The sequence below is a fragment of the Passer domesticus genome, chromosome 23 (assembly GCF_036417665.1).
Source record: "Passer domesticus isolate bPasDom1 chromosome 23, bPasDom1.hap1, whole genome shotgun sequence".
NCBI lineage: Eukaryota > Metazoa > Chordata > Aves > Passeriformes > Passeridae > Passer > Passer domesticus.
In genome coordinates this window covers 2,452,433-2,480,225 of record NC_087496.1, presented here as the reverse complement: position 1 = coordinate 2,480,225, position 27,793 = coordinate 2,452,433, and the positions used below count along the sequence as shown (strand labels likewise).

General features: G+C 51.2%; 1 protein-coding gene across 14 annotated transcripts; it reads left to right on the top strand.

Moving 5' to 3' along the window:
• Window positions 1-5,145: 5,145 nt before the first annotated feature.
• On the top strand, window positions 5,146-27,789 carry MSANTD2 (Myb/SANT DNA binding domain containing 2). Of its 14 annotated transcripts, none has more exons than XM_064397771.1 (7): window positions 14,481-14,514; window positions 14,607-14,676; window positions 16,117-16,199; window positions 16,810-16,852; window positions 17,448-17,706; window positions 19,371-19,431; window positions 25,937-27,788. In XM_064397771.1, exons 4-7 carry the CDS (start codon window positions 16,841-16,843, stop codon window positions 26,787-26,789), a joined length of 1,185 nt encoding a protein of 394 aa, XP_064253841.1. In that variant the 5' UTR covers window positions 14,481-14,514; window positions 14,607-14,676; window positions 16,117-16,199; window positions 16,810-16,840; the 3' UTR covers window positions 26,790-27,788. The 14 variants fall into 14 exon arrangements, 8 of the variants coding, with proteins under 8 accessions (XP_064253833.1, XP_064253841.1, XP_064253840.1 ...); XM_064397770.1 differs by having other exon boundaries at window positions 16,807-16,852; XM_064397768.1 differs by lacking the exon at window positions 14,481-14,514 and adding an exon at window positions 15,157-15,192 and having other exon boundaries at window positions 14,518-14,791.
• The last annotated feature ends 4 nt before the right edge of the window (window positions 27,790-27,793 follow it).

Genomic DNA, 27,793 nt, shown 5'->3' with positions numbered 1-27,793 from the left:
GGAATCCTTTAGGGATGACACTGGGATGGAGTGGGGAATGACACTGGGATGGAGTGGGGAATGACACTGGGATGGTGTGGGGAATGACACTGGGATGGAGTGGGGAATGACACTGGGATGGAGTGGGGAATGGCACTGGGATGGTGTGGGGAATGACACTGGGATGGAGTGGGGAATGGCACTGGGATGGAGTGGGGAATGACACTGGGATGGAGTGGGGAATGACACTGGGATGGTGTGGGGAATGGCACTGGGATGGTGTGGGGAATGACACTGGGATGGAGTGGGGAATGACACTGGGATGGAGTGGGGAATGACACTGGGATGGAGTGGGGAATGACACTGGGATGGAGTGGGGAATGGCACTGGGATGGAGTGGGGAATGACACTGGGATGGAGTGGGGAATGACACTGGGATGGTGTGGGGAATGACACTGGGATGGTGTGGGGAATGGCACTGGGATGGAGTGGGGAATGACACTGGGATGGAGTGGGGAATGGCACTGGGATGGAGTGGGGAATGACACTGGGATGGAGTGGGGAATGGCACTGGGATGGAGTGGGGAATGACACTGGGATGGTGTGGGGAATGGCACTGGGATGGAGTGGGGAATGACACTGGGATGGAGTGGGGAATGGCACTGGGATGGTGTGGGGAATGACACTGGGATGGAGTGGGGAATGACACTGGGATGGTGTGGGGAATGACACTGGGATGGAGTGGGGAATGACACTGGGATGCTCTAGGGAATGACACTGGGATGGTGTGGGGAATGACACTGGGATGGAGTGGGGAATGGTGTCAGGATGCACTCATGGATAACACTACCTTAGGGCAGTGCACTGGGATGTTTTAGGGGATAATGCTGACATGCTCTAAGGAATGATACTGGGATTTTTTTCAGCGAACAGACTGGAATGCTCTAGGGGATGATGGTGGGAGGAATTAAGGAGAAATGCTGGCATATTTTAGGGGACCTTATGGGACTTCAGGGTGTGATGTTGGGATGCTGTAGGGGAGCAAACTATCATGCTTTAGAAAATGTTACTGGGATGCTTTAGGGGATGAGTCTGGGATGCACGGAGGGATGCCAGGATGTGTTAGGGAATGATGGTAAGACACTGTGTTGCAGTACACTGGAATGCTGCAAGGAACAATGCTGGAATGCTGCAGGGGATGGTGCTGGGATGCTTTAGGGGAGTGATCCTGGCAAACTTTAGGGAAGCACACTGGAATGATTTAGAGGACACAGTGAGAGGCTTTAGGGGATGGTGCCAGGGCGTGTGATGGAGTAACGCTGGGATGTTTCAGACGAACATGCTGGCATGATCTAGGGGATGACACTGGGATGCTGTAGGGGTTGATGCCAGGATATTTTAGGGGACGGTGCCAGAACTTTTTAGTGGATGCTTTAGGAGAGCTTAGTGAGATGCTTTAGGGGATGACTGAGAAGATTTAGGGGAGCACACTGAAGTGCTTTAGGGGATGATGTCAGGGTGTGCAAAGGATAAAGCTGGGATATTCCAGGGAAGTGCGCTGGCATGCTTCAGGGGATGCTGCTGGGATGCTTTCAGTGAGCAGATTGAGATGCTTTAGGGGATGACCCATGGAGCCTCTGTGGAACGGTGTGGGGATGCCTCGGAGGACGGCTGTCAGTCTGTCTGTCCTCCGCACCTGGCAGGCGCAGGAGGCCGGTGCGTGGAGATCTCCTCGCGGGCATCCCAGCCCGCCTCATTACCAGCGCCTTCGGAAAGCCGGAGCCCATGTGTTCTCGAGACGAGCGGCTTGGGGTATATTAACATCCCATTTCCACCTCTTTAATATAGAGTTTGTCGAGATCATTTATCAGCCGAGCCTCCCTTCAGGGCCGGGGGAAGCCGGGCAGAGCTCGGCAGCTGGGTCACGGCGAGAGGCGAGGGATGCTCGTCCCCGAAGGAAGCCGACGCCGGGTTTAACAGGTAGTGGCTCATGTGCGAATCGCTAGTTTGGGACCGCCACATCATTGGGAAAGGCTTTATCAAAGCTGGGCTTAATTGGGTGGAAGGCTTGTTTGCATGGCCGCTAATGGGGGATCAGAGGGCCGGGGACCCAGCGCTGACGGCCTCACAAAGGCAAGCAATTACTTGCTTGTCTGCATTATGTATTAACCCATCTGGGGTCGGGATATTGGCTGTGAAAGGGAGACAAAGAGGGGGGCGTGCCGGTTGCCCCCGCGCCGAATTAGCCCGCCTGGGTCCCCTTTGTGCAGCGGGCAGGGCAGCTGGATCGGGATGCAGGCGCTCAGGATGCTGATGGGCACCGGCGTGCGGCAGCAGGGCGCTGCCTCGCTCGGCATCCCCGCGTCCTTCCCAATATTGCATCGCGCGTCTTTTCTCTCCTTTCATCAGTTTCCTGCCTGCGGCCACATCTCGGGATAATTACAGCTTTCGCTTTAATTAGCCACCGTCGCCACTAATAAGTTTATACTTCTTTTCAGCAGCGTATTTTGGCGGCAGGAGGTTAATTACAAGCAGGTCAGTAAATTGCAGAACACACTGCTGTGGGTCTAATGACTTGTCCGCTCGGCTTTTTGGCGGACTTTTAATTATGCCTATTGAATTGGAAGGCTGACTGGGGCGAGGCGGCGGGGGAGTGTTGGGGACCAGGGGGTGTTTCCCCACTGCTTCCCCAGGCTGCTCCCAGGAGCTGAGAGCGGCCACAACTCATTGCATGGGTGAGCCCTGACTGAGAACGGCCGCCGTTCGTTTCGCAGACGACCCCTGGCTGAGAGCACCCCAAAATCCTCGCACAGCTCAGTCTGGGCTGAAAACACACACAATTCTCTGCACGGGTAAGCCTTGTCTGAGAACAGGCACGAGTCGTTGTGCAGGTGAGGCTCGTTTGAGAACGGCCACAGCTCATTGCGGGGTGACCCTGGCTGAGGACACCCAGAGCCCGTGGGGGAGCCGAGCTGAGAATAACCCCAGAACAGGGGGCGACCCTGGCTGAGCACCCCCAGAGCCCGCTTCACAGGGGAGCCCAGCTGAGAATAACCCCAAAACACCCAGAACAGGGGGTGATCCTGGCTGAGCACCCCCAGAGCCCGTGGGGGAGCCGAGCTGAGAATAACCCCAGAACAGGGGGCGATCCTGGCTGAGCACCCCCAGAGCCCGCTTCACAGGGGAGCCCAGCTGAGAATAACCCCAGAACACCCAGAACAGGGGGCGGTCCTGGCTGAGAACCGGCACAGCTCACGGCAGGGCTGAGCCGTGGCCCGGCTCCTCCCAGGAACGAGCGGAGGTGCCGCGGGTGAGCGGGGCCGGGGGCACCCCCTGTCCCCCGCTCGCCCCCCGCCCCCTCGCCATTAGCGAGCGGTCAAACGGCGCTGCCGGGACTCGGAGCTGCATCGCAATCAGCTGCTCTCGGCCGTAATGAGTGTTCAGGCCCTAATTAACCGCCACCCTCATTTGCATCCGGCCCGCCCCCCCGCTCCCAGGCCTCTGATTGTGGGCTGGCCAGCTCCGGGGGGACACTGGCGGCTGGTGTGCCCATCTGAGGGGACACCCCACATGGGATGGGTGGCAGTGGGTGCAGCCCTCTGGGGACACTGGCTGTGAAGACATCCCTTTGGGGACACCCCAGGGAAGCGTGTGCATAGCTCTGGGGACACGGTGGCAGCAGAGACACGCCCTTGTGGTCACACCAGCAGTGCGGACTCCTGTTTTGGGACATGGTGGTGGCAAACACGTTATTCCAGGGCTGACATTGGGGACACCTCTTTGGGGACATGCTGGCAGTGGGAGCACAGCAGCTGCGTGTCCCTTCGCGGGTGTGTCACAGTGGTGACAGTGGGTGGACAGCTGGCTACAGGGACAACCCTTTGGGGATGTGGTGGCACCGAGGACATGCCAGGGGAGGGATGTGTCCCTTTGGGGACGTGCCACAGCACTGCCTTTGGGACATCCCTTGGGGGCACGCTGGCTCCTCACACCCGCGGGGATGCGGTGGCAGCGGGGACATCCCTTTGGGGACATGTAGGCATTGGGGACGTGCCTTGTGGGCACTCCCTGGGGACAGCGGTGACAAAGAGCCCGGTCGGGGTGGGGGATGGAGTGTGCCCCCCCCCCCACATCCGCAGCCTCGCCAGCCCCTAATCCCGCTAATTAGAGGGGTGTAATTACAGCGCTGATCGCGCCGTGCTGCGGGCAGGAGCGGCAGGGACAGACAGAGGCGGGGGATGTCCCCTTCCATCCTTTCCCCCCATTTGTTTAACCAACAAGGCTCTAATTAAAGCGTTTAATTAACCAACCCGGGCGGGGGTCCCCGAGGACCTCTCTCACCACCCCCCTCGGATGGAGGGGGGGTTTAGGGGGTCTGCAGAGGTGGAGTCTCCCCATGCTCGTTAGTCTTGGCTTAACGAAGAGTTGGGGCGCAGCTGGGGCGTCCCCCCGCGAGCAGCGCCCTGCCTCATCAATCACGGCCACGCTTAATTGGGGTCCCGGGGCTCCGGAGGCACCAGGGCCGGGGGCAGCGAGCGGTGAGAAAAGAGAGGTCCCCGTCCCCTTGAGTCAGCCGCAGTCCTTGGGGGATGGAGGCTCAGAACCGGCGTTTTGGGAGATCTGCAAGCCCAGAGCTCAGGGGGGCTCCACACAGGGATAGGGGTGCCCGGCCCGGGGGGGCCAGCTCAGCTCCAGTACGACGGGAATGCTGCTCTCCAAGGCTGGGGGGCTGAACCCGACGTGTGGGGTGTTCGGCCGCACATCTGGGTGCTGGGGCCGGGGCAGATCCCGGGCGGTGTGAGGGAGCGCTGGAAGGGTCCCGGCCCTGAGGGCTCTGAGGGGACCCCGCCCGGCGGGGCCCCGCCCACACAGGGCCACGCCCACTTCGGGTGGGGCTGGGGGTGCGAGCCACGCCCATCATTAGGCCACGCCCACTCACTGCACAAACAATTTACCCGCCCATTTTAGCCACGCCCGTGCTCCGCCTTTGACCACGCCCCTTTCCGCGGAACCACGCCCCCGCCCCGCCAGCCATCTCCCCTTGCAGTGGCCACGCCCCCTGGCCACGCCCCGTCTGAGCGTCTCTGTCCCGCCTCCTCCGGCACCGCCCCGCCCCAGCGCTGCCGGAAGTCCCGCCCCCGGCCGCCGCGCCACTTCCGCCCGCTCGGTGCGCACCCCCATCATGGCGGCGCCCTGCGGCTCCTCGCAGCTCCCAGCGGCCGAGCCACCGCTGCGCGTCCCCAAGATGGAGGTGCTGTCGCCGGGCTCGCCGGGCGCGCTCAGCGACGGCAACCCCAGCCTGTCCGACCCCTCCACGCCCAGCGGCGCCTCCCCGCTGGGCGCGGGGCCGGCGGCCGGCGGGGCCGCGCTGGGCGCCCGCGGCGGGGCCTCGCCCTCCGTCTCCTTCTCGCCCGGCGGCGCCGCCGCCGCCGCCGCGGCCGCCGCCTGCCGCGGGATGTCCTGGACGCCGGCGGAGACCAACGCGCTGATCGCCGTGTGGGGCAACGAGCGGCTGGTGGAGGCGCGCTACCAGCAGCTGGAGGGAGCGGGCACCGTGTTCGGCAGCAAGGCGCCCGGGCCCGCCATGTACGAGCGCGTCTCCCGCGCCCTGGCCGAGCTGGGCTACGAGCGCACCCCGTCCCAGTGCCGGGAGCGCATCAAGGTACCGGGGGGGCCCGGGCCGGGCGGGAGGGTGCGCCGGGGGTCGCCGTGCCCGCCCGGCCGGGGGAGCTCCGGGAGCGCTGGGCTCGCTCTGCTCGCGGGGCTGCGGCAGCGTGTCCCGGGGTGCAGTCCCCTCGGGATCTGTGCTGAGATCCTTTGGCAGCCTGTCCTTTGGCCCGTGTCCCCAGGGCTTGGCCTCTCGGGGTCTCCGTGCAGGTTTCTGGAGCGTTCTGTGGCCGTGGCACGGTTGTCCCCAGCCCTGTCCTGGGTGCAGGGTGTCCCTTTCCCCGGCTCCCCGTGGTCCCATCAGTGTCTCCTGCCTGCCACATCCTCTGGGTCCCTCCCTCGGCCCCGTAGCCCCCAGCGGCACCTTTGGGACACGGGCACTGCTGCCCAGGGGTTCAGTTCCTCCCGTGTGGGCGGGCTCTGGCAGCAGGGAGGGTCATGGCATCCCAGCTGTTTGTGTCCCCTCGTGGGGACAGCCCCGCAGGATCTCTCCCCTGGGTGTCCTCCTTTGGCCCCAGTGTTGGGGGTGCTGTGGTTGGCTCTGTCCCCTCCTGTGTCCCCCAGCACCCTCTGTCCACGGGGGGCTGGCCCTGGCTGCCCCCTTGGGAAAACAGCTCCCAGTTCCCCCAGTAACAAGGGCTGGCCCTGGCTGCTCTTGCACTCCTGGCTCTGTCCTGTGCTCTGGAGTTGTTCTGCAGAGTCTGGTGGCTCAACAGGAGCGTTCTGTGGCTTCACAGACCTCTTGGTCAGCCTTGGGCTGTGTTTTCCAGAGGGGCCTTTCCAGTTCCATCATTCCCTGGGAAGACAGGGCTGGGTTTGGTGCCTGCTCTGTGCATCCTGCTTTTACACAGAGGAGACACTTGGATGATGTGGAAACGGCTGTGGGGTTTGAGTTTGTAAATGTGGATGATGTCTGGGAGGATGATTTACACGCTCTCATCTCCTCTGGCTCTGATTCCTCCTTTCCTGACCCCTTAGGCTCCTGCAGCCACTTCAGGTGCTGTTGGAGTGAGAAATAAATGTGTTGTTACTGCTGGGGCTCAGTGGACTGGTTGTTTCTCCCTTCCTCTTCCCATCCTTTAGAAACACCTGCTAGCCAGCCTGGGCTGGGGCTGTCCAGGTGTGTACACCTGAGCTGCCTTTAATTTGGAAAATCCCTGGAATAAGGGATGCTGCAGCATCAGGAATTCTGAGAGTGAGAGATTTCCACTTTGGTCCCTGTTGACTAGAGCAGCCTGTCCTGGAAATAGATACTCAAAACAAACCCACTTTCTCTAGAAGTTTTGGGTTCTCAAAGTATTTCCCTCATGGCTGTGTTTGCTGCTCAGGGACCTTTTTCCCTTCAACACACCCAAATATTTTTGGAGAGGAACATTGCTGCACTGGAAAAATATCTTAGAGTCCCTCATTCTCCAGGCACTGACAGAACCAGAGCACACAGCCTCCAGCTGCACCAAAGGAAATTTAGGTTGGATATTAGGAAAAATTCTTTACAGAAAGGTGGTAAAGTTCTGGACTGGCTGCCCGGGGAGGTGGTGCAGTCACCATCCCTGGGTGTGTTTATCAAAGCCTGGATGTGGCACTGGGGGCCAGGGTTGAGTTGAGGTGTTGGGGCTGGGCTGGACTCAATGATCTTGAAGCTCTCTCCCAACCTGGTGATCCTGTGAATTTTCCTGGTGGCTCTCAAGGTGCTCGTTGCTTGAATCAGCTCTTATGCAAACCTGTGAGCTTTGCCAGAGGCAGCTGCATGGTGGGAAAGTTCCTTGAGGTGGCCTGGCTTTGTCACTGGCTTTGGGCTGTGATGGGAGTCAGTGATATCGAGGCTCCCAGCCCCAGTTTTGGGGCATGCTGGCAGGTTGTGAGGTGTCATCTCTCTGTCAGAACAGCCCAGACCTGGCTGTTTGGCTTTGGGTGGTGCTGTTGCATGGAGGTGATTTTGGGAGTAGTTTGAAAGGGTTCTCCCACTTTCCCTTCAGAAGTGAGGCTTGAACACGTCTTTGCCCCTGAAATGTTCAAGCTTGGAAGAAACCACCCATCAAACAGCAGAAAAAGAGCTCAAGGCTGATATTTGTCACCAAGAGCAGCTCCTGACAGACCTGTTAGATGTTTCTGGATTGCAGAACACCGAGGTGGGCTCTCCTTGAATGCTGTAATGCTGGAAGGGAATATCTGTGGTCTGTGTTCCACCCGTGAGTGTTCCTGTGCACAGCCTGGCCTCTCATCAGGCCATGTGCAGGGCAGGAACAGCTCCTTGAATGCTGCTGTCTCTGGCACCATAAACCCAAACTTTGCATATCCTGGATCCCCACAGTGAGTGCCTTCCTCAGCACAGTCATCTGGAGCAGCAGAAATGTGGCTTTTCCAAAGCCTTTGTGCTCTCAGTGGGTTTTGGCCTGGAATTGCTGGGAAATGAGCCCTTGTTGAGAGCTGTGAGCTCTCCTGGGTGTCAGGAATTTCCCTTGTTGCAGGGATTACTGAGATAGGTGTGGTGGCTGTTGCCAACCCTCAGGTCCCAGTTTTTGTAAGATTCCAGGCAGGATTGGCTGCTTGACACTTCAATGATCCATCACAAACAAAAGTGGAAGGGGTCACACATGGATTCTTCTGAGATGGAGCAGGACTGTCATGTGCTGCAGGAACAAGAGGAGGGCACAGGCACCTCAGAATCCTCCACACTGAGAGCAGGACTGGGGAGATGGTGATGAGGGAGCACACGGCTGCATTGTTCCATTTATTACCCAAAATGTTCTGTGGTTCCATGATTTTGTAGGATACTTAATGCCCATCAGGGGACAGAAACTTGAGACTTTGCTGCTGGATAACAAATGGTGCTTCAAACATTCCAGGTTCAGGTGGTTTTTAAATGAATTTTAGATAAGGATGCCATACTGCTTTCCTTGGGAACACCTGCATTCCCTGGACAGCCAAATCTTGAGTCTCAACAGCCAGTTGAGCTGGAAAGGAACAAGGCAGTTGTAAGCAGAGGGTTTTCCAGTTGTGTGGCATGGATGCATTCTCTCTTAATTCAAACAGGGTGTGCAGAAAGGTCCTGATGCAGATTTTTGCCTGGCTCTTACCATCTGGATGTGCTTTTCTGCACATCAGCAGCTGGAATGAGGCTGCTGTCAGGTTGGAGCTGCTCTGGGAGCAAAATGTTTCAAATTTAGGAATTCACATGTAACTGTTCCAGCAACTTTTCCTTTGGAAAGAGACCTTGAGTCCAACTTGGTGGCTCTGAGATTCGTGGCTTGGGTAGCCCTGCAGCTGGGAGCTGCAGGAAGAATGGAACATCTTGATTTCTGCCTGTTGCATTCCCAGAAAAGCTGTCTTGTGTGCCACAGCATCCTGTCCTTAATCCTTGCTTGTTCAGTGACACTCTCTTCTTTCATCCAGCCCTTTCCTATTCCCAATGTTCCTGAGCAAGGATTTAGCCTGGTTTTCTCTCCTGAAACTCCCACACCTTCCCACAGCAGCACGTGCAGAGCTGTCTGTGTTCAGGTTTGACCTTAGAGCTGGGATTTTAAGGCAGGTGATGGAGTATTTGGCCAGACCCTCTCCAGCCTTGCTGGGATCCTGTGCCCTGCTCTGGATGATGTTATTCCAACCAAGCAGCAGGAGGTTTGCTGGGACTTTAAGCATGGGAAAATGAGCCCTTGCCTTGAGCTGTGAAGCTGTGACCCCAGTCCATGGGGTGCATGGAGCATGTTCCATCAGTGTGCTGGAACTCCAGCAGTCCATCCTCTCCAGGCACCCCAGGTGGCTGCAGGGATGGGGTGCTCTGGGGAGGCACAGGTGAGCTCAGGTGCTGCAGCTGGAGCTGTGGGAGTCAAGGGCTGTTTTTAGGCAGTAAAGGCTTGTTTTGTTTTAAAGGGATGTTCTTGAAATAATGGGCTCCAGTTGTTTCTTCAACACCAGCTTTTAGACTTTTTTTTTTAAACCCGTGGGAGATTTTGTGTTTCTCTTGCTTGCATCTGTATGGAAGGTGGAATCAAAGGCTCATCCTCCTGATGGCACATTGCTCAGTTGGGCTGAGAGAGCATTTCATGGCTGGAAATCCTCTGGCTGGAGAGCCCCTCCCCAGCAGAGACAAATCCCTTCTCAGAAGTTGCTGTTAAAACTAATTTCAGGGCGTTTTTAAAATGTCATTTCTTCGGCTACTGCAGAAATGTGAGTTCTGCTTTTATTTTGCCTTTCCCAGAGTCAGTGCCAACCCATTGATTCAAAGAGAAGCAGTTCCAACATCTTAACTCCTGCCTGCAGGAATTCCCAAGTACCACTGCCAATCCAGTCCCACTGTTGTTGGGGGTTTTTGTGTGTAGCAACTTCCTCCTCCCCCCAGATGGGTGACTGGAGGTTTTGGCTGGGTTGTGGTTGTCCACAAAAGTAATTTGTTTTTCAAAAGGAAAAGAAATACCTTGAAGATGCTGGTTCAGTGCTTCAGAAAGAGCAAATCATAGATGGGAGTGCCACAAACCCACATGAAATGGGAAGGGATGGAAAATCACACCTGACTATCAGCTGTTGGTATCTCTTGCTTTAGGCAACACAAACATGATGGTGGTGAGGCTTGTTTGTAAGGGGGCTGTGGTTTAGGTGCTCTGTGATGTAAACACTCTGTAAACCTTGCATGGAGTTGTTTTTTAAGGCAGGAAAAGCTGCTCCAGTGAAGCTGTTTCAGAAGCAATGCTTGCTGTGGTCTAGTGTGAGCTGCTGGACATGAGAGGATTTCAGCCAGAATTCCATCCTTGGTCCAGTGAGTGGAGGGGCTGTCTTTGTGATTCAGAAATGTCAAGTGATGGAGCCTTGGTGCATTTATGGCAACCTCCCAACCATCCACCTTCAAAGCAACTTTGATTTGAGCTGACAAGAAGGATGGAGAGGGACTTTCTACAAGGGCCTGAGTGGCAGAGCAAGTGGGAGTGTGTTCCCAGTGACAGGGCAGGGCTAGATTGGATAGTAGGAAACATTTCTTCCCTGGGAGGGTGCTGAGGCCCTGGCATGGGTTTCCCAGAGCAGCTGTGGCTGCCCCATCCCTGGGACTGTCCAAGGCCAGGCTTGGAGCACCCTGGGATAGTGAGAGGTGTTCCTGCCATGGCAGGAGTGTTGGAACAAGATGAGCTTTAGGGTCACTTCCAGCCCAATTCCATGATTCTGGGTTTTTTGAATGTCATGTCTTTATCTCAAGTTTATCTCAGTCACAGCTCCCCATCCCTTTAACTCCCTGGGCTGTGGTGTGTGTCAGTGTTCAGGTTACCTCCCCTTCTTCCCATGGCTTAAATAGATTCAGATGTGCTGGGTTTTCCAGGCTGGGCTGATTCTTGCCATTCTTTGAACCCTTCCCAGCAGCCCAGCTTCTCACTGGAGGATCTCATGTGCTCTGGTAGGTGGGAGCAACTTTTTGTTGACATTTTTAGCAGGAAAAAATAAACCCTTCAGTGACAAAGAGCAGATTTAATTGTTTCAATCCTTTGTGGGGCTGTGGCAGAGGAGCATTTCTGGGGTATGAGTGTCCTGTGGAATGAAAACTCTTGGATTTGCTCTCAGCTGGGGTATTTGGAGAGTGCTGTTGTGTTGGAAAGAATATGGCTTGAATTGCACATGCAGGACTAGTGTCTTTATGATCCAGTGGCTTCTGCAGCAGTGTAGTGTGTTTATAATACTCTGCTCTGATTGTTCTGGTGTACCTGGGCCATCCACTGCTCATTCCATGGGTGCAGAATGATTCCCAGAGGGAGCTGGGAGGTTGTCTTGTTAGGACAGAAACAGTTGATGGTCAGGAACTCATTGCAGGAGGACAGATCTGCAAAACTTGAGCATTCAGTCTCATTTAGGGAGATGTGTGAGCATTAAATCCTGGACTGGGCACACACCATTTTTTTTTTCCTGTAGCGGTCTCTGACCATGGAGGACTTGGGAAGATGTTAAAAATCCTCCTGATTGTTGCCCTGTGCTTCAAGTGCTGTCACAGGGGCAGATTCCTGCTTACCTCCCTCTTGTGTAAATTTGGGGGCCAAGCAGACAATGCTTTCTGGACTGCTGTGGTCTCACCTCTTGCCAAACCTTTCACCACTAGTGGTGAAAATTTGGGTTGGAGTCACTTCTGGTATTTCAGTTCCAGCTTTTCCCATGGATTTAGAGATTGGTCTCTCTGGTAACATTTTCACAGCACAGTTGGTGTGGACCTTCCTCTGGAGACCTCAGGATCACACACGGCTGGGACACTGTTGGATGTCTGTGTTTCAGGGTTCTGAATGTCACAAGCCATTTCCCTTGTGCTGCTGCCCATGTTGATGCTCTCTGCACTTCAGTGAAGCTCATTTTGGAGAGGAGTGTTTTCCCTCCCACCTGTGGAATGATTTGTGCTGCCCTTCCTCTGCTGGGTGGGTTTGTGGTCTCCCTCCATTCACTTGGGAGTGAGCCAGCAGGGATTTGAGTCTGTGATCTCTCGAGGCTTGCACAGACGTGGCTCCTTGAGTACATCTCAGACCTCTTTTCATCCAGGCTGCTGCAGTTTGGGTTTTCCTTAAAAGTCTGGTTTTGTGAGTGGTGCAATGATGTTTGTCTTGATCACAGTGATCACAAGTAGATGCATGCAACTTCAAGTTTGATTTTTGGAATGAGCTTGTTTCCAAAGGCAAGGTGACCTACTCAGGTGTGGCTTTCATTGCCCCAAAGTAAGTAATGTTTGAACAGGACATGCCAGGAGCAGGTTGAAGCTCACTCAGGCATCTCGTCCATTTAGGCTGGATATCAGGGAAATGTTCTTTCCCCAGAGGGTGGTTGGGTACCTACACAGGCTTCCCAGGGAATGGGCATGGCACTGACCCTGCAAGAGCTCCAGGAGTATTTGGGCAACATCCTGAGACACAGGGTGGGATTGTTGGGGTGTGTGGGCAGGGCAGGAGTTGGGCTGGATGATCCTTGTGGGTCCCTTCCAGCTCAGGATATTCTGTGATTCAGTGATGTCTGCAAGCTGAGCTCTGTCTGGAGGACCCCCCACTACATCCAAACTCTTTACAAAGTCTTTGGCTGGGTGGGTCTGGAGGAGGGTGGTGCTTCCCTGCCTTCTCAAGCTCTAACAGGTTCATTCCTATTCTTTCATCCAGTGCTGGTTTAGGAAAACCAGGAGCATTGAGAGACAGAGGTGCCCAGCTGCCAGCCCTTCTGCAGGCAGTGCTGGAGTCTCCTCTCTAGGGGTCTGGCTCAATTAGTAACAAATCCCTGATGAGGGTCTGAGTATCCTCAGCATTCTGATAGCAGCAAGCAGTGGAGCATCTTGCCAGGTTGTTGATCTGAGCCCACAGCACTGCAGGGTCTGTTGTCACAGCACCACACGTCACTGGTTCCTCACCCTGATGGGACACAGCCTGTTAAACCCCAGCTTCACCCACTCTTGGCGAAGTCCTGTCTCATGGGGGCTGACCTCTGCAATTGGTTGTGGAGCTTCTGTGAATAACTCCTCTACAGGCAAGACCTTTTTTTGTGTTACATTTAATTGTGATGTAGAAATTGGCAGTGGTGGCTGTGAGTTTTCATTTGGTTCCAGCTCTCCCTAACAAAAACCCAAGTCTGCCCTGCCTCAACTGATATCCCCATACTTGTGTCAAAGCCAGGGTGACTTTGCTTCTTCATGGTCCAAAGAGAGCTCTGGTTCTTACCTCAATCAAGACAATCAGCTTGTCTGCATTTACCCCCCAAGCCTTCTCCCCTCTTGTGAGGGCATTCCCATCACTTTTCCTCTGTACCAGAGCCAAACCCTTCAGGAAGTCCTTGTGTGTTTGGGTGAATCAGGACACAACCAAGGCCTTGCTCTTGATGTAGAGAGTGATTCACTGTGACAGCCACCGTGTCCCCGGTGCTGTGTCCCCGGTGCTGTGTCCCCGGTGCTGTGTCCCCGGTGCTGTGTCCCCGGTGCTGTGCTCGGGCAGATGTGCAGCCAGCTGTGGGGCTGGAGCCTTTGCAGACTGGGCTGCAGCAGCTCCTGGGACTGACCCTGAGCTCTGGGGGGCCTGTTTGAGTGCTGGGCTCTCACCTTCTGCAGAGGGGTATTTCTGTTTGGGGCCTCATGCTGGAGATGCATTGGTGCCATCAGCTGCCTTCCTGCAGTGGTGTGCAGCTCTCCCAAGAGTTTGAGGTGCTGCTCTTCTCATTTTATTTTTGATAAACCACAGAAATGGGGCTTGTTGAGGCAATACCCCATTTAATTCTTGTGTTCTCCTGCCTTGCACATACCTTTTAACCTAAAAGTTCATGAGCTGAAATTACTGCACAGATTTGTTACCTTCTGCTCCCAGGAACTTAAAAATGGACCTTTCACTGTCCCCTACAACCACTCCAGGCTTCCAAAGCTGTTTCTTTTGTCCAGTGTAGTTTCATCTTGTGTTTCCTGTGAGTATCCTGGCATGATGAGGGAGGGAGCTGTTTGGCACTGCTGTTCTTTATTTGGGATATAAAGCTGAGAACTCCTCTACATTAAGTAAAATAGCCTCTTGGAAGCTGAGTGTTGTGCTAGGTGCTGCTCTGGGACATCTGGAGCCCTTTAGGCTGCTATAAATGAATCAACTTAAACAGATATATGTGGACACAGCCACAGGCCACCAAACTGCTCTGCAGAGCCCATAGCTTCTCCCTGAGTAAGAGCATGTCTCAGATCAGGGATCTGGAATTCCATGTTGGATGACCTCAGGTTATATATAAAAACTTGCTGTGGTCTGGTTCTCCCTCATCTTATTTTTTTTTTTGCTGGGAGGAGGACCATGTCTGCAGCCTTCCTAAAGGTTTTTCTCATCCTCATCCTGCAGTTCCTGCAGAGCTCCAGGTTCTTCGGTGGCTTCACTTGTAGAGATGAGGACTCGTGAGTTAGAAATGGTGAGAAAATCCACAATGAGCTTTGTGACTGTCTCCTCCTTTGGTTTTCCTGATGATAAATTAAGCGGGGATAATGTGTGTTCGTGTTGCAGGCAGTGTTGCAGAACAATAAGCAAAAGCCTCGGTCTCTTCCAGTCTGAGCAGTCACTGGGCAGTGATCAGGTCTGTTTTCCTTTGTCCTAAATTCCCTGCTTTCTGTATCTGTATCAATCTGTGTATGTGCACTTCAGGAGCCACGGAGCAGGAGTTGAGCTGGACACCAGGAGGAGTAGAGGAGGTGCGTAAGAAACAAACAGATCTTAGAGCTTGGAGATCAGGATAAAATGGTGAGAGAAAGGTTAAGGATTATAAAATGTCCAGGTTTCCTGAGGTCTGAGCAATTTTTTAGGTCTTACCAGGCTCTCTGAAGAAGAGAAGCCTGTGGGCTTACATGAAACATGGCTCATGGTATTTGGAGGGAACATCAGGAGAAGTTGTAGGGACTGCCTGTTGGAGACACTGGGGAGAGCCTCCAAGAAGAAAGAGCCAGCAGGAATCTTGATTCTCCAGCACACAAGACCAAGGAGCCAGCAGCTGCTTAGCCACAGGCCCTTTGGTGCTTTGGAAATCCCTACATTGGAGATTATTTCCCCCAAATTTTAGGTTATCTGCTTGCAGAAGCGGAGGTGACACAGCCAGGTGAGCATTTGGGCAGTACCCCCAAAAGTATCAAGTAATGAGCAGTCACACTGTTTCTCATTTATTTTCATCCCCTTTCCTGTGTTGCTCCCTTTAGTTTTTCTACTTGTCTACATTGACTTGCTGCTAAATTATTTTGATAGTAAAATATGCCAGATTGCAGCCTGACTGAAATAATTAATTACTACTAGGCTACAACCTAGTGTGGGATCCTCCATAACCCCACTGGTGGGGAGAGATGTTTGAAGCACATGCTGAAAATAGGGTGTGAAAATAGAGTGGCTGAGGGTGTCGGGCATTCCCAGAGGGCTTGGCCAAGCGTAGGGATGCTTTGGAAACAGTTTGTTTCACTTGAAGGCTGCTAATAAATTCAGCTGGAGGCTCTAAATCATGTTTAACTCCTATGGATAAGCTGGCCCAGGTACAAGAACTGGGGCCTGGGAAATACGTTTTAAAAATCTAACCTGGGTGGATTTTAGAGTCTGGGAGTGAAATGACTTTGCCCTTATTGGTCAGTGAGATTTGAGCTGAAAGGAGAGAAATTGGAGTGAGAAAGCTGAATTCTAAAAACCAAAAGTATCTATACCCCAGCCTGAGGGAACCCTATTTGCACCAGCAAATACCAGCAGGTTTCTAGGCTGGGTTTTGGTGCTAGGTTGCCATAGCAGGTTGTCTTCCACCCTGCTCACAGACAGAAAGTTCAAATGTGCTGGTGTCCACCAAAGAGGATCTGCCTGTTGATCCTGAGGTAGTAATGGCAAAAGTGGGAAGGGTTCCACCTTAAACCATGGAATAACTCATGCCTGTTGCTGCCTGTGTGTTTATATGGGTTTTTTTTTTATTTTGTGTTGTTTTCGTGTGTTTTTGTTTAAAACAGCAGGGTAATACTGACTTGCTGCTTAGCGGTTTTGCTTCTGCCCCCAGGGCTCTGAATCTCAGGAGGAAACTGGTTAGAAATGTATCCCTTTGCTGCTGATGCTGTTAACCCAGTGTATGAGGAGCTTTAGGTAGGTTCCAGCTTTCTGGAGTTTTAAAAGTTCCTTTCTTTGGGGGGGAAAAAAAACAAGTAGTTTTTGTAATGATGTGTCCTCCTGCAGAAAGCAAGGGAGCAGGACTCGTCCTTCCCAAATTAATGCCTCTCTTGATTTCTGGAGGCAGCTTTGCCATTCAACTTAGAGCCTCAGCAATCTGATATATTTAATTTTTTATAAAGTTAATGTTTTCTAGCAGTTTACTAATGTGAAAAGACCCAGAAAACCTGGGGCATATCACTGTCTTTCAAGATCAGAGCAGTGGTAGAATTAAAACCACACTAAGGGTTGTGTAGAAAGCTTTAGTATTTTTACCCCCAAGTTGTTATCTTCTGCTCCAGAGTAGGGGGAAAACATGGATGGAACCATAGGCTTATCCAGCAGCAATGAAGTGGCTTAACCCTTGAAGTGGGATGTCAAAGGGATCACCAGAACTGGGTGAGGCTTTGGCATGAGGTTCTGCCCCAGCTCTGTTTGAGAGACTGCTCATACCAAGCCACCTCAGTGCTGTTACTTACTTGATGCTTGATATCAAAGTCTGGGGACTGGGAGCATTATTGATTTGACCTCTTTTAAATTTCAGCAGCTTCACAAGAGACAGAGTGAGTTAGTAAGGAATGCAAAAATATGTAAGTAATAAATATTTTCCTAGCTGAATAGCTTAGGCATATCCATTTTGTACCTTGTGTCTTCTTACCAGAGTAAGGAAGGTTGGACTGTCTTTGCTTTTGGGGGAAATCTTTCTGTTTTCCTTTCTCTCTCCTCCCTGCTTTCCCCTCTCCAAGCTGTGGGCACAACACCAGCTCTGCTTTCTCCTCCTCATAGTAGGTGTGCATTTTCCTGGCTGATTGGTGTCTCTGACTGGGGGGCTCTTGGTATTTTTATTTTATTTTTTCCCTGCATCCATAGGAGATCCGGGGATTTTTTTTTTCTTTTTTTAAAGTGAGAAAGAGAATAAATTACCCAAGTTAAATCTGAGGAATCTGTAGCTGCTACACAACTTGTCCTGTGTCATAGATGTTAACGCTAAGCGGGAATGTCGGATATATATGATGCTTCCTGGTGGGTGTAGATTAATTTGGGAGCATTGCTCATGAGCGTGGGGCAAATATGACCAACAGAAATAACCCCCAAAGCCCTAAACTCTGCCTGTGTGACTGTGTGTGGGTGCCTGTGTGCTCGTCCAGCCCCACACCCCCTGACTGAGCTGCTTCTCTCTCTCAGACCCTCCGCAGGTGCTACAGCCGCGTGAAGGAGCACGGCGTTGGCAAGAGGAAAAGCAGCTACACCTTTGAACAGCTGGAGCAGGTGTTTGGGCAGGGAGGATGGGACTCCCAGCCCTGCCAGCCCGTCCTCATCAACAGCAGTGGCTTGTACCAGGAGCTGGAGTCAGATGGCAGCACGATGGAGGAATACTCTCAGGAGGACTGGGGAAACCACAGTCAGGATCTTCACTGCTACCAGACCGGCGAGCAGGAGTTGGGTAAGAAATCCCACCTTGGCACATCTCCCTCCTTGGGTTTGTGCTCCTGGCTGTCTGGCACACACATATCTCTGTACCAGCTTTCACCTCTCAATGTGCTCACAGTGCTAAACACATCCTTGGGGAGAAAAGGGACAGAAATTCCTCACTTAATCAAAAGCAAACCATGGATCAGGACTGGGGGAAAGAAGGGCTGTTTGCCCAGAAACAGCAGAGGTGACACCTTCCCTGTCTGTCCTTTCACTCCCAGTTTTACTTTCCCTCATGGGATTCAGGAGATATTTTCCCTTCCAGTGGTATCTGGGTGTTACCATTCAAACATCATTTGCTTAAATTGTGAACAGGGCTTCAGCCTGCTGCTGGCAACAGCAGTAACTATAAAAAATGCTGCTCTTTCTTATTTACCTTGATATATTGATATTAAACATGTTAATATATCTATATCCAAAGGTGTGGCCTTTTTTAAAGTGAAACAATGGCAAGCAAACCCACACTTGATGTTTGAGACCTAAACCAAACTCTTCCATGTGCTTTTCTTGCCTGAAGTTTTGCTGTCTCTGCCTAAAAGTCAATTTTTAAATTAATTTGGAGGTTTAATTGTTGCTCATGGCTTTTTGAACTTTGTTAAACAGATCAGGGTACCACATCCCTGATAGAAAACACACTCCAATCTGAGCAGTTCTGGGAAGAAGTGGGTTTCTTGAGGCATGTTTCTCTCAAGCTACTCCTCTTATGGGTGTGTGTTCCTCCCTTGCCTGAGCAGGGTTTTTTTCACAGCAGAAGCTTTAAGTTGATAAAATCCAATGGAGATGCAGGTGAAGAAGGTGAATTGTGTAAAGGCTTTTTTTCCCCATTTAGAGGATGAAAGAGGAGAGGAGGAGCAGTTGGGTGTCTGTACACATCTGTGTTTGGGGGACTGGTGAGTCAGGATGCTTTGGAAGAGCCTTAGATCGCAGTTTAATGTTAAAATTTGCAAGTTGGCTGTTAACCACATTCCAGTTCCTCAGACTCCTTCCCTGGGGGATTTAAAAGTCAGAAATATGTGGGAGAGAAACAGTGGAGAGAAGAAAACGTTACAAAACGTATGCAAATGATGGCTAATTCTGTCTGGTGTGGCTTGTTGTGGTGAGTCAAGCTGGGATCTCCTGGTTTGTCACCAGTTTCGGGGACGTTTGCGTGCGCTTGGGCTGACGATGCCCTTCACACTCAGAAGTTGTGAGCAAAGCACTTGGCACACAACGTCTGAATTGAACACAGATGCAGTTCTGCTGCTGCTTCCTCTTGAAATGTGCCATTAGAAGCGGAATTGCTTTTTCTTTTTTTTTTTCCTTGAAACAATGTAGTTTGCAATTCTGTCAATGCGTGATTTGATGGATGGGACTGGAGCCTTGTCCATGAAAGGTTTTCCACTTGCAGAGGGAGATTCAGAACTTAACTGACCATATCTCTTCCAAAGAGAAAGATATGGTCAAAGATGGTTAAAGAAAAACTCAATCAATTATAGAGGGTGTAGGAGCTGGAGCTGTCTCATGCAGAACTCCAGCAGACCGCCTGGCTTAGGAAGCAACTCAGATTTATTTTTTATTTAATTTCAAGCTCTTAAAAAAAAAAGCCCTAAGAACATTATTTAAAATCTAATTATGTGTTGGAATTTTACCTTTCAGATGAAATGCCTACCACGAAAAGAACATTAAAGATAAAACAGGAGTCTTCAGAAGACACGCAGTAAGTAATTTATGAATGTTTTACTCTGGAATGTATTTCCCTGGGGATAATGTGCAGGAGGGGAGGATATTTGAAACTTCTGTTTATAATTATAAATACATTGTGCAAGACTATTCATACAGTTGAATCTGCTTTATGCATTATTCCCATTACCTCGGAACAGCTGAAAAGCTTCACAACTCTGTTTCTCCTTGGCTTTGCCATTCAGCAGACAAAACAAGACTTACTACATGGATGTGAGGACTTAAACCACAGATAGAATCCACAAGAAGAGCTCCCTTCCTTGGTGGGAAGGCATGCCAAAGCTTGGGAGTCTCTGACTTCCATTTTTATAACTTTCCAGACCTCACTGGTAACCTTTTGGCTGGGTTTAATGCAGCAAACACTGGAGCCCTTTGAATGCTTTGAGCATGCAACTCTCCCTTGCCTCTCCAACAATAACACAGAGCATTCCCAAAAATGAAAGGAATTGTGCTGTATTTACTCTGCCCAGGGCAGCTTTCTGCCAGCCTTTCGGGGTGGTTGTGGGTCTGTCTGCAGTGGGAGTGAGCCCAGGCTCACAGATCCTTTGGGGTTCCTCACAGGAGCTCCCACCCCAGTGGGTTTTAGTGTTACTGGGATTTTCCATGGTAGAAATCAGCTGCTGTAGGGTAGGAGGTCACCAGCAGTGGGAACAGCAACAGAGCATCCCTGATGAGTCATGTAGAACAGAGGCTTTGTACTGTAACTCAGTGAAAAAAAAAATCTCTAAAAACTTAAACATAAATATAAAGAAGTAAAAAGAGACATAAATTTAAAATAAAATAACTTAAGAAAATAAAAGTAATTTTAAAAGAAAAATAATTAACAAGAATCTTCCCTGGCCGTGGTGTAGCTTTGGCAGACTCCTGACTTCAGGTGGATATTCACATAGCCAAAGGTGACTTTTTTCTTCTCATGGAGCAAATTCATTTTAACAACACAAGGACAACCTGGAGAAAAACAGCTTTTTTCAATGTTAACTTTCTTACTGCCACTTTGAACAGTTTCTTCATGCTGTTCTGGAGTAATTTTACTTTTAAGGAGCTCCATAGCAAATAATCCTGAATTTTCTTAGGCAAAGGCTTGGACCACATGAATCTTCTCTTCCGAGTTTTAATGTGTACGTGACCAGCTGAATTAGATTTTGGTAAATGAGACCTTTCAGAGTTTTATGTTCATTTTTCCCCCAAATTCCCTCTGAAATGCAGTGGAGTCTCTGAACTCTGGGGCACTTTGTGAAGCGTGCCAGCGATAAACTCGTCCTACATGCAGGGTGGAAGCACAGAGCATTTTCCAAAGCACAGATTTGCTAAAAGCTGCTTTTCCCCTTGTCTGTGAGGAGAAGGAACTTGTAAACTCTGACTCAGTAGGTTAAAAGCAGTCAGAAGATGCACGGCTGATACAAAGATAAGCTGGGTATTTATTTATTATCTTAAAAAAATAAAATTTCATCTAAAAGCCACAGTAGATAAATAGTTATCAAAGTCTTTCACCTCTTTGTATAGCATTTTAAAATGCAGATAGCCCACTTCAAAGACAAGTTCATTTGCCTTCTTGGTCAAGGGCAGATTTTCAGCAGAAATTGTCTCCAGAAGTCATTAAAATCCTGGTGAAACTTGTGGTGTGCTTTTGGACAGAGAAACAGAATTCTAGAGTGGTTTGATTTGGAAGGAACCTTAAAGCTCATCTCGTTCCACTCCCTGCCATGGGCAGGGACACCTTCCACTGTCCCAGGCTGCTCCGTGCCCCATCCAGCCTGGCTTGGATACTCCCAGGGATCCAGGGGCAGCCACAGCTGCTCTGGCACCCTGTGCCAGGGCCTCAGCACCCTCACAGAGAAGAATTCCTTCCCAGTATCCCATCTATCCCTGCCCTCTGGCAGTGGGAAGACACTCCCTGTGTCCTGTCACTCCATCCAGTGTCCCAAGTCCCTCCCCAGCTTTCCCCAGAGCCTTTTCCTCTCCAGATAAACACCCCTCTCTCCCAGCCTGGCTCCAGAGCTGAGGGCTCCAGCCCTGGAGCATCTCCATGGCCTCTCTGGCCTTGCTCCAGCAGCTCCAGCTCCTCCCTGTGCTGCCCCCCGAGCTGGAGGCAGCTCTGCAGGTGGGGTCTCACCTGGGGGCAGAGGGGCAGAATCCCCCCTGCCCTGCTGCCCACGCTGGGGATCAGCCCAGCACAGGGGGGCTCTGGGCCAGGGCCTGTCCAGCTCTCCCCCCCTGCACCCCAAGTGCTTCTCCCAGAGCTGCTCTCCAGCCCTTCCTCCCCAGCCTGCACAGATCCTGGGGGCTGCCTGACCCAGGAGCAGCACCTGCCCTTGGCCTTGTTGAACCTCATGAGATTCCCCAGGGCCACTGACTGAGCTTGTCCCGCTCCCTCTGGGTTCCAGGCTGTCCCTCAGCCATGGAGCAGGAGCACAGGGAAGGCGAGCACGTTGCTGCAGGTGCCAGTGCAGGTTTGTGTGAGAGCCAAGAGCTGTTTAAACCCCACCACTGGTGTCTCCTTCTCTCCTCAGATCCCCAAGGACCCAATGGCTCCGGGAGCTCACTGCCCTGGGCACTGCTGGGTTCACGTTGGTGCAGTTTGCTTGTGCTCATAGCAGGAAATTTTTTTGCCATCAGCTCGTGTAGCCAAGTGCTATGAGCACAAGAATGGATGTGAGCAAAGGAGAAAGCAAGGGATAGGGAATGTCTGGACCAGGTTCTTCAAGTACCAATTAATAAATATGGTTGGGTGGAGGGGGGCTGGATGAAGATCAGGTGTAACAGAGCCCTAAAACACTGAAAGGGCTGGGGAAAAGTGAGCTATAAATCTGGGAGGAAAAAGGCCAATTGTAGCTTTAGGGATTTAGTGGGCATCCTATGGATAGCTTTTAGTTACAGCAAGTGTACGACCTGCCTGGGTGTCAGAGGGCAGATATCCCAACTCCCCTGAACTTCCGAACAATGTGGGACAGCACAGCTGTCCCCACTCAGGCACTGCATCTCCAAGTGACACAGAGAGAGCCATGGGCTCCTTTAGGGGGACATGGTAAAGGCGCTGCCAAGGCCAGAGCCCCTCTGCTCTGGAGTTAGGCTGGGAGTGTTTACCTGGAGGAGAGAAGGCTCCAGGGAGACCTCAGAGGCCCTGCCAGTGCCTAAAGGGGCAGCAGGAGAGCTGGAGAGGGACGACATGGGATGGAGGGACAGGACACAGGGAATGCTTCCCACTGCCAGAGGGTTAGATGAGATATTGGGAAAGAATTCCTTCCTGTGAGGATGGGATCCCTGGGGGTGTCCAAGGCCAGGCTGGACAGGGCTTGGATCAACCTGGTCTAGTGGAAGGTGTTCCTGCCCATGGCAGGGATGGGAATGAGATGACCTTTTTAGGTCCTTTGCAGGCCAGAGTGTTCTAAGTCTGTGACACGCAGGGACTTGCCACCTTTCACTTCATTTTTGACAGTATGGGAAGCAAAGGGCAGCAGGTAACCTGTGTCCATGTCCCATCCTCCATCAGGATGCTCCTTCCCCATGTCGGCTCTGCTGTTGCCTGCCCTTGGCTGTTGTTTCCAAGTAAACTGTTATGAAATTTGAAATACCACTTAGAGACTTTGAGAATTGGTTTGATTCACTGTGGATTTTGGGAAGATGAACTAGAGAAAGCTTGTGGATCTTCACTGCAAGCAGCTGTTCTGGGCCCTTTGAAGTCTGCCTGGTTTTGAAACAGCGCCCTAGAACAAATTTGCGCCTACTCTTGTCTCAAGTTTTTCCTCATTTGAATTGCAAAAGCTTCCAAGGAGGAAGAAATGCGGGTCCCAGACTCCATCAGGGAGGTGATAATTTGATGATGAGAGAAAATCCAGCTCTAGGGCACCTTCTGCAGCTGAAAAGTGAGATTGTCCTGAGACACACAACAGGTTAAACCCTCTGCTCAGCTCCCACTGTCCTCCTGAAAAATGAATCATATTAATAATACAAATAAAGCAAATACATAACTACAACTTCAATAAATAATTTTAAATAGTTCAATGAATGAAAATTACATTTGAAATTAATAAATAATTAAATAATAGTAATTTTTACTGCTGATGATACCTTTGCTTGGGTAAGTCATCAAGATCCTGGATCCAGCCTGGGAATGCGAAGCGCTGCCAAGTCGGATCCTGGCAAAAGCAAGAAGATACTAGACCTGAAAAGCAAAACTTAAAATTCATTTGTCCCTGTTCTCTTCTGTGCTGGAAGCAGTAGGTTCCTTGTGGAAAGTCCTCAGTGTGCTGCTGAAGCTGTGCTCCCATGCAGTGGTTCCCATTCCCTGCAGGAGCTGTTGCAGTGACTAATGCAGCCGAGCTCGGCTCTGGCTTGTGCCGAGCTAAACCGAGCAGAGTATTTATAGTGCACTTAATAAAGGTGGGGGCTTTGCTTTCAGTTCCTCACTCTGCTCCTCAGCTGTTGAATGAAAACCTGCCCACGCCGTGCTCTCCTGTCTTTGCCTTGGGAAGGGAATAACTGGAGCTCAGCTGCTGTCAGGAGTGGAGCGTGTGTGCCAGTGCTGAGACACCGAGCTGTGCTCCAGCACTGCCCTGTCCCCCTGGCTGTCCAACCCCTTGTGCCCAGAAAGGAAGTGCCACTTCCAGAAGCCTCAAAAATATATTTTCCAAGCATGGCAAAGCATCAAGGAAGCTTTAAATGAGTTTTGCCACAGTGTTTGGGTAAATGGAAATGGATGAAATGGATTTGGGGTAAACATGCATTCTTCTTGTCTAAGGTTTCTTTCTGTTGCTGCCAGGTAGTGGAACTGACTCCTCAGAATAACTTGTAGTAAGAAATAGAACTTCAGTGCTGGTGGAATCAGTGTTTTTAAGAACCACTGGGCTCTGCTTGTCTAGCCTGTTCCTCCTCAGTGCTCTAGAAACTCTGTTACACTCCAGTTGTGGTGGAAATGTACTTCCCAAAATGCCTTTGAAGGTCTTTTCAGGGGGCTTCTGACATGGTTGGTGCTACAAGGCAGGTGAGGTTGATGAGGTGGTGATGGATGTGGCACTGGTGTCACTGTGAGGAGGGAGCTGTCCCTACCTGGGTGCTCAGAAACACTTGGGGGGTTGGACAGCACAGGTGAGGTTTGCAGATGGTGTGCACCCACCATCCTGTGTCAAACCAGAGCTCTGTGTCCTGGGCCCAGAGGCCTCCATCACCTGCAGGACACCCAGCAGCTGGAGAACCTTGCCAGAATCACGTGTTAGACCTGTAAAAGGTTTTTTTGGATGAAAGGCTCTAATGTGGGGCCTCTCCAGCACTACAGGAAAGCTCTGCAGCTCCCAGTTTTCTTTGAACCCTTACGTACATTGTGATGGGAAAAGAGCTACTCCCCACAGGGATTTATTGGGCAGGAATGCACCAGGGTCAGCCTTGGTTGTGGGGTGTTGTATCTGCTCTTAGAGGCCTCATGTCCCTCACCAGTCTGATGCTGGACTCCATTGGGAAGGGCTGGTTTTAGGGAGTTCAAGTGATCTTGAGGAGCCTGCAGGAGGAGGGAAGTTTGCATGTGCCCTGTGCCACCTGGTGGGGGGTGGAAGGAGAAAAAATCCTCCTGGGAGTGCAGTGGCTTCATAATTCAGCTTTACAGACATGGCACAATGGATAAAGGAAGGAGAGTTGCATGGGAAGATCCTTTACATCCCATTTGTTGCACCAAGAGAGGTTTCTCTGTTAGTAAATGAGTTGCATTATCTTCTATGCCTTTGATTATAGGACAATAACTTCCCAAATTAGGAGTTCTCCCTACCAGCTAATTACACCCTAATGGTCTCATTTATCCTGGAGGAAGCTGTTCCAGCTCGCTGCAGGTGCACACAGATGCTCTCTCCTGATGTAAACCCCTCTCTGAAACCTTGCAGATGGGAGTGAAAACACATTTTTGGGAGCGTGGGGATTTCTTAATTGGCTTTCTGGAGGGATTGCCGCTGTCCATCCCACAGCATCTGGGATGTGTCTGGGAGCATCTTCTGCTCCAGGGGTTTGGTCCCTTGAGCTGTGTTTCCACCTCAGCACCGGGACAGAGCCCTTGGGAGTGGCTTCATGCTCCTGTTGGGATTTTTACAATTACAGTGCCATTCGCTGGCATTAATTTGGGGATAACAACGAGGCAGAAGTGTTTTGAGTGGCAGTTGTGAGTTTGGGATGCATCTCATGAGTCATGTGCTGACAGAAGCCCAGGATTGTAAGGAATGACCCAGTAGTTGTATTATTTATTCAGCAGTGCCAAATACGTGCTTCCTTGGAGATGCTTTGATATCAGGAGGAGCTGGGGTTGGGTTTGTTTTTGTTTTGTCAAGATTAATTTAAAATTCCTCTATCAGGGCGTTGTTACAACCCATAAACTGCCCCAGAAATATAGTAGTAAGAAAAGAAAGCTGATGGGGATTATTATTTTCTGAATGTTGGTGCATTCCCTGGGAAAGTTTTTCAGCTCTGATGCCTTTATCCTTCTCTCCCTGTTTCTTAATTTCCAGGAAGCGTGACGTCATGCAGAACATTATGCAAATCTTGGAGTCAGTCCAGTTGAAGTGGGAGCTGTTTCAGAGCTGGACGGACTTCTCCAGGCTCCACCTTTCTAACAAACTGGCCATTTTTGGCATCGGGTACAACACCCGCTGGAAGGAGGATATCCGTTACCACTACGCAGAGATCAGCTCCCAGGTGCCCCTGGGCAAGCGGCTCCGGGAGTATTTCAACTCTGAAAAGCCAGAGGGTCGGGTGATCATGACCCGGGTGCAGAAAATGAACTGGAAGAATGTTTATTACAAATTCCTGGAGATCACCATCAGCGAAGCCAGATGCTTGGAGCTGCACATGGAGATCGACTGGATTCCCATCGCTCACTCCAAACCCACTGGAGGGAACGTGGTGCAGTATTTATTACCTGGAGGGATCCCAAAAAGCCCTGGCCTGTACGCCATCGGATATGAGGAGTGCCACGAGAAGCTCCCCTCCCCTCTGGCCGAGCATCGGGCACCCGACCCCAGCAATGAGACTCCAGGGGAGCTCGAGGTCCCCTCGCCACAGGCCTCCCTTCGGGTGGATATGGAGTCTGCCCGGATTATCTACTGTTACCTCGGCATCGCCGAGGTCCGGACTCTGCAGCAGTGCCTGTTTTTACACTTCCAGGCAAACACCAAAACCTTCAGCAAAGATTGGGTCGGGATCAACGCCTTTTTATCTCAGAACTGCGTCGTAGAGCCCGGTGTCTCCCCCAAATCCATCTACATCAAATTTGTGGAAGTGGAGAGGGATTTTCTGTCTGCTGGCTCTTTGGTAGAGTGCCTGGAAAAAGCCATCGGGTACCCCTTAAAATTTAACAACTGAGCCTCGTCCTTCATAAGGATCAGGGCTTTCCGCCCCATTTTCCATCTCACTCGGATCCTGTCCGTTCCCACCGGGGCACACGGGACTTTTCCTGCTGGGAGGGGCGCGGAGGCTGCCGGGGCGGCTCGGGCGCGGCGCGGCCGCGAGGAGCGCGCGGCACACGGGACGGCCCTCGGTACATTCCACGTGGGACACGCCCGGCACACGGCGCCTTCGTACCGCAACTGAGGGGTTGGGCTTTCCTCTGGTCCACGGTGTCTCATTTGGACGCATCCGTCTCTGAGTGTTGCTCTGGATCTGACTCAATAAGCAATAGATAACGGCGAGGGAAACCCCAACTCCCGGCCCGGGGACTGTTTTTCAAAGCCACCCTTAGATATCTTGTATATAATTTAGAACTTCACTTTTTTCACCATTGAGTGTTCTCCTCTCTCCAAACAGTGTTGCCTGCAAAAGACTTTGGGTTCCGTGATGTATTCCACATCCTTAGTAGCGTTGCCATATCTGCTATTATTTTATTTTATTTTTATAACATTAAAATAATTCCTGGCTTTTTTATTTTTTCTTTATTTTTCCCTATTCTTCTCTTTACTGTCTTTTTTTAATCATTATTTTTCTCTTATTTCTCTCATTTTTCTGTTCTTTTTCTTTTTTCTCTATTCGTCTTTTTTTAATCTTGTTTTTATCTTGTCTTTTTTGTTTGTTTTTTTAAATTTCTTTATCATTTTCCTTTGTCTTTTTTTTTCTTTTGATTCTTTTAATTTTTTTAATTATTTCTATTTTCACTTTTTACCCTTTTTTTGTCTTATCTTCTTCTCCTTCCGGTTTCCTTTTGTTTTGGTTTTTTTTTTTCCAATCGAGTTCCAAAACTCTTTGTGAGAACAACCTGGCAGCTGGGAAAAAACAACGATTATTTTTACTTGTTTTGTTGTCGACCCATTGCTTATGGACACAATCAAAGCTGTGAGAAGGGGACGGTGGGGAGGGGGCGGGGGCGGGAGGGG

Coding starts and splice junctions, on each gene's coding strand:
- MSANTD2 (XM_064397763.1), top strand. CDS start 5,162: ATGGCGGCGCCCTGCGGCTCCTCGCAGCTCCCAGCGGCCGAGCCACCG. Junction 5,642..17,447: donor AGTGCCGGGAGCGCATCAAG/GTACCGGGGGGG, acceptor TCTCTCTCTCAG/ACCCTCCGCAGGTGCTACAG. Junction 17,707..19,370: donor GACCGGCGAGCAGGAGTTGG/GTAAGAAATCCC, acceptor TTTACCTTTCAG/ATGAAATGCCTACCACGAAA.